The sequence below is a fragment of the Dendroctonus ponderosae genome, unplaced genomic scaffold, assembly GCF_020466585.1.
Source record: "Dendroctonus ponderosae isolate FM_Combo_2020 unplaced genomic scaffold, Dpon_F_20191213v2 Dpon_F_20191213_10, whole genome shotgun sequence".
Classification (NCBI taxonomy): domain Eukaryota; kingdom Metazoa; phylum Arthropoda; class Insecta; order Coleoptera; family Curculionidae; genus Dendroctonus; species Dendroctonus ponderosae.
In genome coordinates this window covers 536382-546711 of record NW_026017111.1, presented here as the reverse complement: position 1 = coordinate 546711, position 10330 = coordinate 536382, and the positions used below count along the sequence as shown (strand labels likewise).

General features: G+C 43.9%; 2 protein-coding genes across 4 annotated transcripts in view; one reads left to right on the top strand and one right to left on the bottom strand.

Annotated features, from left to right (window-relative positions):
* LOC109533666 (phosphoenolpyruvate carboxykinase [GTP]) overlaps positions 1-2470 on the top strand; it is an 8719-nt gene extending 6249 nt beyond the window's left edge. For all 3 annotated transcript variants that reach the window (XM_019899042.2, XM_048661941.1, XM_048661940.1), the window contains 7 exons: positions 195-340; positions 399-571; positions 627-762; positions 814-1081; positions 1137-1552; positions 1615-1813; positions 1905-2470. In XM_019899042.2, coding sequence (XP_019754601.2) covers positions 195-340; positions 399-571; positions 627-762; positions 814-1081; positions 1137-1552; positions 1615-1813; positions 1905-2360 — 1794 coding nt within the window. In that variant the 3' untranslated portion in view covers positions 2361-2470. The remainder of the gene's footprint in view (positions 1-194; positions 341-398; positions 572-626; positions 763-813; positions 1082-1136; positions 1553-1614; positions 1814-1904) is intronic.
* On the bottom strand, positions 2459-3680 carry LOC109533664 (origin recognition complex subunit 6). The gene is made up of 5 exons (XM_019899041.2): positions 3505-3680; positions 3221-3344; positions 2923-3164; positions 2707-2864; positions 2459-2657 (listed from the first exon to the last, which is right to left on the bottom strand). Exons 1-5 carry the CDS (start codon positions 3567-3569, stop codon positions 2527-2529), a joined length of 720 nt encoding a protein of 239 aa, XP_019754600.2. The 5' UTR covers positions 3570-3680; the 3' UTR covers positions 2459-2526.
* Positions 3681-10330: the final 6650 nt, after the last annotated feature.

Here is a 10330-nt window from a genome sequence, read left to right as displayed (position 1 = left end):
AGAGATAACTAAATGGCCTTTATTCGAAGTTTCTCAAGAACCATTCGAGCCAGACAATTCGTTTTGGCATCGTTGGATAGAGAATTGCCTGGATCCGCCCTTGCCTCCGGGGCAGATTAAATAGTGTCCCCTCCACTTCCAATATCATCATCTTTATCTAGCAAATCGATTTCCATATTCCTCTTTCCACCCAGGTCAAGTCCTACGTGGAAGAGCACATTGACTTGTGCCATCCGGAGCGGGTGCATATTTGCGATGGCACCGACCACGAAAACAGCCACCTGATCCAACTGATGCAGCAGCAGGGCACGATCGTACCATTGCCCAAGTACGAAAACTGGTAAGTTTCGCCGAGTTCCCATCAACTGCTTCGGGTTATCCTCTTTTGAACGTTGCAGCTGGTTGGCCCGGACGAACCCCGCAGATACAGCGCGTGTGGAGTCCAAAACGTTCATCTGTACGGAGAATCGCTCCGAAACCATCCCCAGAGTCCAAGAGGGCGTCAAGGGGACTTTGGGCAACTGGATTGCCCCCCAGCAGATGCAAGAAGCCATCAAGGAGCGGTTCACTGGTTGGAATCCCCCAAAGTTCGTTTGCACTTCTTTTAAACAGCCAATGTTTTTCAGGATGCATGCGAGGTCGTACCATGTACGTAGTGCCATTTTTCATGGGTCCCGTGGTGTCTCCCTTATCGAAAATCGGCATCGAACTCACTGACTCCCCTTACGTGGTGGCGTCGATGCGAATCATGACCAGGATGGGGTAAGATGCCCATGTTCTAACATGCACAAACTCCAACTGTTGCACATCTAGAAACCTGGTGCTGAAGAAGCTGCAAGAGGCGGAGGAGTTCGTCAAATGCCTCCACTCGGTCGGCACCCCCGCTAATGGTGTTGTGGAGGTGCCCAGCTGGCCTTGCGATCCCGAAAGAACCATAATCCTGCACAAACCCGCCGAAAACGAGATCGTTTCCTATGGAAGCGGCTACGGGGGCAACTCCCTACTAGGCAAGAAGTGCTTTGCCTTAAGAATCGGCTCCACCATTGCCAAAAGGGAGGGCTGGCTAGCTGAGCACATGCTGGTAAGATTTCAACTCCGTTTACCAGCCATTTTTACCTTGTTTAAACCCCTTGCAGATTCTGGGCATCACAAATCCGCAGGGCAAAAAGCGCTACATCGCAGCAGCTTTTCCTTCGGCGTGTGGCAAAACCAACCTGGCCATGATGACCCCCAGCTTGCCTGGGTTCAAGGTGGAGTGCGTTGGGGACGACATCGCCTGGATGCGCTTCGACCAGCATGGCCAGTTAAGGGCGATCAATCCAGAAAACGGGTTCTTTGGGGTCGCCCCGGGCACCTCCACCAAGAGCAACCCGATCGCCATGAAGACGATCTTCAGCAACACGCTCTTCACCAATGTGGCCTCCACCAGTGACGGCGGCGTCTTTTGGGAGGGCATGGAGGATGAGCTCCAATCCGGAGTTGCCATTACGGACTGGAGGGGGCAGAAATGGAGCAAGGAGAGCAAATCGCCGGCGGCCCATCCCAATTCCAGGTAGCTAGTCGATCGCGCTGTTGCAAACTCGGGCAGTTCTAAAGCTTTTTTGGAATTGGTAGGTTCTGCACACCGGCCAATCAGTGCCCCATAATCGACCCGCAATGGGAGGCCCCTGAAGGTGTCCCTATTTCCGCCATACTCTTCGGGGGGCGCAGGCCCGCTGGGGTTCCTTTAGTTTACCAGGCCCGAAGCTGGGAGCACGGCGTGTTTATTGGGGCTGCAATGCGCTCTGAAGCCACCGCTGCTGCTGAACATAAGGCAAGTTCACTTTGAGTCCACTCTCATTCTCGCCTGCTGCCTTCTTCCGATCAGTTAAAGAGAAAATCTTCTCAATCTTAACACCTTCCAGGGCAAGATGATAATGCACGACCCATTCGCTATGCGCCCATTCTTCGGCTACAATTTCGGTGACTACCTGCAGCACTGGCTCTCCATGGAGAAGCGCTCCCAGAACCTGCCGAAAATCTTCCACGTGAACTGGTTCCGCAAAGGCGACGACGGCAGGTTCCTGTGGCCCGGATTCGGCGAGAATTCCCGGGTTTTGGACTGGATTTTAAGGCGATTGGATGGCGAAGAATGCGCTGTGGAGACCGCCATCGGCTTTATCCCGAAGGAGGGCGCCCTGAACCTGCAAGGGATGCAGGAAAAGGTGCGCTGGAATGAACTGTTCGGGCTGTCCAAGGAGTTTTGGGCGGCAGAAGCGCTGGCTATTGAGAAGTACTTCAATGAGCAAGTGGGGCAGGACCTGCCCGCGCCAGTGGCGCAACAGCTTAAAGATCTGAAGCGAAGAGCGGAAGCTATGTAGACCGACGTCCTTACTAAGTTTTAAGTTATTTTTATATGATATCTACTCTAATAAGTGCATGTCGCGGGTGTTAAGAGACCTTAATAATTGATAAAGAGTTAATGCCTAAAGAGAGGTTTTTTTGGACTAAAGAACGTGTAATACATACTGCGCAAAACGAATGTAATCAAGCAGCATCCGAGTGAACACTTTGCCGTCCTGCCAAGGCCTCATAGGCCTCCTTCAATATCCTCTGCCTCCAAACCGCATACTCTTCCACCTCATCCGGCGCCACCTCTTTAACCGGCTCGCATTCGCCTGCAAACGCACCATTTAGACCAGCACCAAAACTCTATCCTACTCTTACCCATTTCGCTCACGATTTCCGCTTCTAGACCTTTCCCCAACTGCCTGCCGTTACTTATCTCCAAGTTCTTAAAACTACTGAGCAACTCCTTCCATTGAGAAGGTTTAATCCTGCTCATGGCCACAATTTTTTGTTTGTCAATTGATAGCTTTTTGGCCCTAAAAGTGCGGATGTAATAGTAAAGCAGTACGTTCTGCATCAGTCCCCTTGACCCACCTGGAGGCCAAAAACACTGCGGCTGCAGCATACTGCGGATGTTCCCAATCCTCCAGACCGTCCCGTTGTTGCTTATAGGCGCTCAGGATGTCTTCAGCGTCGTCTTTGACTGCTGTGCAGCTCAACTGAACACAGGCCTCTGATACCGTCAACACCTTGTTGAGGCCTAGGATTTGCTCAAGGGTGTTCAAGCTCTTTTGGTAGGCTGACTTTTTGAGGCCGCTCAACGCTAGGGCGGCGTCCTGCAAACAAAGCGGGCTGCTAATTTAGGTTCGGTGGCGAAGCGTTGTAAAAACACCTTCTCAAAGCTCACGCCTAAGCACTGGGAAGCCAAGTCGAGGCATAATACTGATTTTGCTTGATTGTTCAGGGACTTGATGGAGGATTTTGCCTGAAGCAGGCGCAGCAGCTCTTCGGTTTTTCTGCAAATAATTGGGATTAGCTGTGTTCTCGAATTGCATATAGAGTTTCTTTTGAAAAGGTTTCGTGGATTTCCACATCAATTTCCTTAAAGATCGGCCCCACTTAAGCCCCAGAGCTTTTCACCCCCAGCTGCCGATGTAGGCATGATAGGAAAACTACCTTAGAACAGAGTCTTCGTACACGTTGAGGGCTTCGGCGATGTTTTTCAGCATCTGTTTATCCATTTTGGCAGGATTTTCTTTTACAATTTCCCCGCAGCAAAGCAAAACTAGAATATTGAGGTTAAACGAGTTTGAATTTGACGTTGAACTATTGGGAATCTGTGTGCCAAGTGTTAAGGTTCGATGCGTTGCCCGCAGATGGCGGCACGTCCAAGAGCACTTCTGCTGTGAAATAGACCACCCGAACCAACGCACTTTCAATTCGCAAGGGTGCAAACCGAATTGAAAGCCATTAACAAAAAATTTTAAAACAACGTTTTTTTGCCGCCAAAAATCCGGTTCTAAATGAGTGCAAAGTCCGATTAAGTGTTTTATTTGGTAATGTTTGAAAAGTTCCGCGACTTCCTTCGACACGTGGTAACCTCAGCAGCAGCTGCGAACTGATCAATATGCGGTCGCTTTAGAGAGATCGACCGGTCGGCAGGAACGTGCAGGTATCTTTGAGGTCTCGGACACACTACACGGATGAAAGAACATTCGATGATTGCTAATTTTAAAAATCGCTGCGCTCTTAAAACACCCGTTTTATTCCACCAAAACCCCTAAGCAACTGAAATCCCTGCCGCCTGGGGAGAAACGACTCTGTGTGCAGACAAAGATTATATAATAAGTGCCACCATCGAGCCATTGACAAGAGGCGGAGCAGATTGGACCGGAGGCTGCAGCATCTTTGCTACTGGTCCGGAACGGCGGCAAATAAGAAGAACCGAGGGGCCGCCTTTCACTCGCCAATCGGAATGGAGGGCGACTAATGAAACAGAACAGAAGACCGTCGCAGCCGAAAATTCCGCTCGTTTTGTTCAAACTCTCTGATGTAACTTGGGGGGGAATTGGAAAAGAGGCCATTGATTATTCAGCGTGTGGCATCATCAGAAAATAAAAGAGCAGCAAAATCGGTTCTGCCTCGCATACTAATCGGTTGAGAAGTTTGAAGACCCTGCTCGATCGGTGGGCGAATCAAGGCTGCAGGAGAAAAACATGCAAACGATGTCGGTGTGCAACTTTTCCCATTTTTTCCACTAAATTTTGCGGCTTTTTAGTCAAATTCTTTAATTGCACACCCTGTTAAAGACACGCAAACACAGCGTTTGCTACTCTTTGACTCTGCCATCTGGGTATAGTTTAGCAACACTTTTGCGGCAACGTTGCCTGAAGTTTTTCGTGCAATTTAACGGAAAAATTGGCGGATTTGAAGTTGTTTCAAACCCCCCCGGGTAAAACCCGGGGAAATTCTTGAGTGACTCGAGAAATGAGTCAAATTTATACCAGAAAAATGCACCGCAAAAACCGGAGAAAACTTTTCAGAAACTGTCCAGCAAGTAGAAATAGAATAGAAGAACTGGCTCATCATTGGTTACTTAATTGAAAAAAAATTCTGAACGTTTTACTCTTTGTGATCAGTACTCGTTTGATGGGATTTCTGAGTCACTGATCGATCAATACACCGATCTGAGGCATATTTGGACGCAATTAATTGATGTGGGAGCAGATAATGCGGCTTTGTATGGCGACGATGTCGCCAGCACGACACAAAAGGACTGAAAACCTATTGTGTGTCCAGAAGGATGATTTATGGGGAAGCCGTGGCAAATCAGGTTGGGCCAATAACTCCATTGCTCTCATGGCGAAGAGATGGTTTAGATGACAAAGCGTCCGCACCAATTCCGTAGTCCGAAGACAGCATTTCCTCTTCCTGGTCTAGGCTGGTCTATTCCCGACTGACTAGACAAGATAACAGATTTAACTGCTAAGAGCGCCAAGCCGCTCTGATGTGAATAACTTTCTGGGCAGGAAACTGAAGACCCAGACGGCTCGAAGATCGAGGAAGAAGACATGCCCGCTGCTGTACCGCAGCACCGACTAGACGAATAATTATTATTGAAACTTAATCGCAGCGAATGCTTCTGGCTGTTGAAGATCTAGTGCCAAGGCCCTGTCTCGACTAACGGCCACGATGGCGTCTGCAGAACTGTGCAACTGGGTAAATGAGCCAATTAATCGTCGCAATCGTCATTTCCTCAAAATTATTGAATTAGCTGAAGAGCGAATGTTGAAAAAATGCCCTGCTGTCATCAAGCACATAGCGCGTCCACGCCCAACGGACACGTTACAACATGCATGTAATACTTTAGCTGGGACAATCTTTTTACCTGCTGGTTAATGTGCGGCTGGACGGTTTGATTTAATTTTCTTCAGGGCCGTACCGATTAAGAAAAAGGGATATTTTAGTGCCAGTCGCGCACCAACCAGTAGAAGAAATGGACTGATTGATGCACGTTTGAAGCCCCGAAAATTTTGAAGCTATTTCCAGTTTCTTCGGTATAGGGTGTTGTTATCATTGTATCAAAAATTCCTACAAACTGAACATTAATTTATGGAAATATATATATATGAAAGATTAATTAGGTTTATACTGTCTATCTATTGCTATTTTGTTAAATATTTAATAAGCAAATTCAGCTAAAATCCAAATTATTCATCAATCTCCCAAACGCAAACCTATTGGTTGTGACGTCTCTGGTCATATAAATGGCGGATTGTTTACGTTCTGTGCCTAGTGTTTAGTTGTGTGGTTGTGCTTCATTAATTATTTTGTGAATTTAAATAATTTATAGTTTGTGTTAGACTTAAAAATGGCTTCAGAAGGATTCCTTAAAGCGTCAACAAACAATTTACTTGTCTCTAAAAATGTATAACTCCTATCCTGAGCAAAGTAAAAGGTTCAAATTTTGAAAACCTGTAGAAGATACCAAGCGCTCAATGCATACAAAGTTTAATTGAATTCCCGTCAGCCATTGAATTTCGGCAAATTTTCCAATTTTGCTATCAAAAGTGGTTTTTCAACATTGTGCATTCTTATTCCAAAAAATTACTAAATCTTACCCCGACCGAGATGAAAAACTCAAATTTCAAGCGCTTTAAACACAAAGTTTCACTCAAAAGTCGGAAACTATTGGATTTAGCAAAATTTTTCAAATGTGATACCTAAGAAGTGATTTTCCTAAATTAAGCACGCGCGTCTTCAAAAAGTCAAAAACTCCTAAACCTCGAAAGCTAGAAAACCGAAATTTAGAAGAACTAAAGCGACTCGAGCTCATTTATGCACAGAACTGGAACTGATTTCCAGATTTGATTAAGTTGTGCAAAAATTCCCAAGTTTCCTTGAAAAAGCGATGATGCAAAATTGAGCAAAACCCCTTCTAAAATTCATAACTTCTGCTCCGCATAAGATAAAAGGCTGAAATTTCAAAAGTTTATAGAAGATGTCCATTCTTGAGTGGACACAAAAATCGGAATTGATCAGATAGCGAACTTTTGCACGTTTATGGTAAAAGGCTCGACTAGTGTCCAGACGCCTATGGAAGTGTGCAAATTTTAAAAGTTTGTCTTAAAAACGAGTTTCTTCCAGTTGAACAAACCTAAAAATGCATAATTTTTCTCGAGTGGGAGCTGTCTGAGCAATTAAAGTTTCCTGTCAATGTCAATAGCCACGTCAATTCCGTGCATTCTGCTACTGTGACGCGCCTGTCAACATTACCAGTGTCACTTTGTTATGAGATTTTCCATTTTTACRCGTTKACATACGCTGCGAAAAGTCAAATTAGTCGTTGTCGCGTGACARTTGAGACCTGTCARACTWGTTTATTTATTGGAGYGATGACATTTATAACATAAAACAATACTTAKGTGACAGTGACRCGKGACAACMTGTCAACMAAACAAGTGTCAAMTTACTACTTAACTTGTAGTTATAATTTSWGCCAYCGGRAGGCGTCTGGASTTTTGAACTCGCGTATTCTTCGCCAATTTTCTYAAATTTCCTTTYCTTAATCKCATCAAATATCTTTGCCTTMAAYTCGGCAATTTTTGGATTTGRGACAAACAATCGCATCTYTTTCTTCAGCATTTTAATCAGWTTTKAAATAATTTTTTAATTTGATWAACCGTGTTTCTAAAAAAATACTTTTTAAGCWACACAAGAATSAGCATCATTATTATATATGGTCATCACTGTATAAAAACAAAATATTCTGGGCAGTTCTAATGTCATTTTAACAGATTTTTTATTTGTTATTAATTAAACTATTAATTCAAGTTACCTAAATTGGGACACCCTGGACATTTTCTATATAAATCGACTGTTGCGAAAGACATTTTTCGTCCCATCTGGTCTCTCTCAGTGAAAATTATTTCGCAAAATTCGAATGCAAACAAAGGTTTCACTGAGTTGCAAGCACAAGATAGAAAAACTGAAAAGAAAATAGATGAAACAAGAGTAAAAACATACAAACGTATGTGTATACATTTTTATGAAATGATGGGATTCTGATGATGAACCAGCATTCTGCTTTTGAAGCCTCGTTTCACGCATGCACATTTTCTGTTTTGATTATAGATTTATATTCGGTTTCTTCATTCTTCCAACTTCTCCAAATGATTGGAACTATTAGTGTACAATTTTTAACTTTTTCAGAAACTTTGCTGAAAAGTCAGCTCCGCATGTTATTTACGAGTTTCAGTGCCTTTTCAAGCATTTTCAGAATGCAATCGGAAGATTAAAGCCCCAATTCACCTGAGCTCCTGTTTAAGTGTTTGGAAATTGTAAGTCGGCTGAAAATTGAACACTTTTAGCCATAAATTTCAGAAATCCAAAACATCAATTTTCTAGATGAAAATCTTGTCGTTTTCCCGCAGTTGGAAGATTCTAAATCGGCCAAAAACTAAAAATACGCCCGATTGTCGCTCCGTTATTTGCACGAATGTGAACGAACGCATTTGAAAGACTTTTGGCTCATTAATTTTTTTTATTTAAAATTTGTAAAAACTGAGTTCGTCCTTCCAAGCAAATCAGTGGTTTTGGATCCAAATTCTCAACTTATCTTATCAGATAAATCCGCTTGTTGCTCCGTAATCTTGAGCAATTTTCGGCCTTCTGAAACTGTTAGACTCAAAACGCTTTAATTCAGCCGAATTTAAGGGTGTCAAAGCAGCAGCGTAAGTAAAAATCCGTAAATTCATTATTAGTTTCTCTCTCCTTAATATACTAATCTCTAATAATTAATATACTAATCTACTAAAATGATCCTCGCAACAAAAAAACGTTGATTTTGATTTAGGAACATCACGTCTAGCTGCTTTGAACCATAAAACTTTACGTGCGTAATCACGGGGAACGGTTAGAAAGAGTTTGTTTGGAGCACTTATTGAGGTATAAACAACACTTATTTTGTGATCCATACATGTCGCTATTTTCCATTATGCAGGATAATAATAATCAATAAAATAATGATGATCGCAATAACTTAAATAATAAAACAAAGCTGCGAAAACAGCAAAATAAACGCGAGACACTTTGTTGATATGACCTGCTACGTCACAGTCGGGATAGGCAACCGACGATACGGATTCGGCGTTTTTGGCGGAAAATATCTGATTTGAAACTGATTGATTTGATTGACTAGTTTGTTGATGTAAACATGTGAACCGTGATGTTAAAAAGCCGCAAAACCCGATCCGGTTCTGGTTCAGTGTTGCTTTTTAATTTAATTATGCATCATCCCTGGAGAGAGGGTGGAGCAGCGGCAGTTCTATTATACGGCCCTGTAAATCAAGCCCTAAAGTGACACGGCTGCAAGGAGCGGCTGTCCAGAGATAAATTTGGCAAATCTGCGTAAATTTCGCCGAAAATAAATTCTTCGGCAAACGAAGCGCCAATTAGGGCAGATCAGATGTGCTAAGAGGATGTGGATAATAGGATGTCAGGTCCAGGGGTTTCCCTACTTGAAGGGATTCCTGCTGCCTTCGGCAGGGAAATGCGATATGCCGATATCCTATTTGATGACAGACGCAGAAACGATTTGCCGTTTAGTATCGTTTAACATCGGATAGCAGGTGTAGTGTATCTATTGAGAGGTTTTCAGAGAGTTTTAGGAGTTCAATGCTCGACTAATAGTCAAAACTCTGCAAAGCTTTGCTGGATGAATATTGATTTCAAGCCGCCTTTGTAGATGATTAAAATGGCTTCGACCGTTTTCGAGCGATTCGTTGATGAGCTTCCGGTTTGGCTAACCAAACGTCCGAACATCCACTACTTTAGCCACTGAAATGTTGCTTATGTGGTCCGGTGTGTTTATTCCCATCCGACCAGTCCGTCCACTTGGGCGCTTCCGTCTTCTGCGCGTCCATCCGAAGATGAACACCCACCTTACATCCGCCGAAGACGAGGCATTCGGCAAGATAATGCTTGTCTAACAGCACAAAGAGACGCGGTGCTTAATGGAGAAGCAAAGCAAGTTTTCATGTCGGGAGTGACCATTCAGGGCCGCCCAACCATGGCTAATTTTCCCATCAACACCGAAACTCTTTTAGTTTTTCGTTTAGTTCGTTCGTTTAGATATTCAGACGATGTCCCCAGTCGCAATTACCGCACATTTCCCCGATCTATGCAGATAACAGTTCTTCGAATAAATAAACCTTACACATGGTTCAATGCTGATTTAAGCAACAATTTTCGTTTATGGCAGTCAATTGGCGTTGATTTGCATGGGCAATTAGCGGTGACGATCATCTATACTTGGTAGATGTGAGTCAGGGCAATTTGAGCTGCGTTTTGCGATTGTCTTGGGTGCCTGGAACAATTGCCGCTCTTCAGTTGCGTTCAACAGTTTTCAGTGGATGGCCAACAAAACGAGTTTAATCAATGGTCGAAGTGTCCAACCAATTTTCTCTCTAGTCCCGGGACAAGAAGCATTGAAAAACTACTC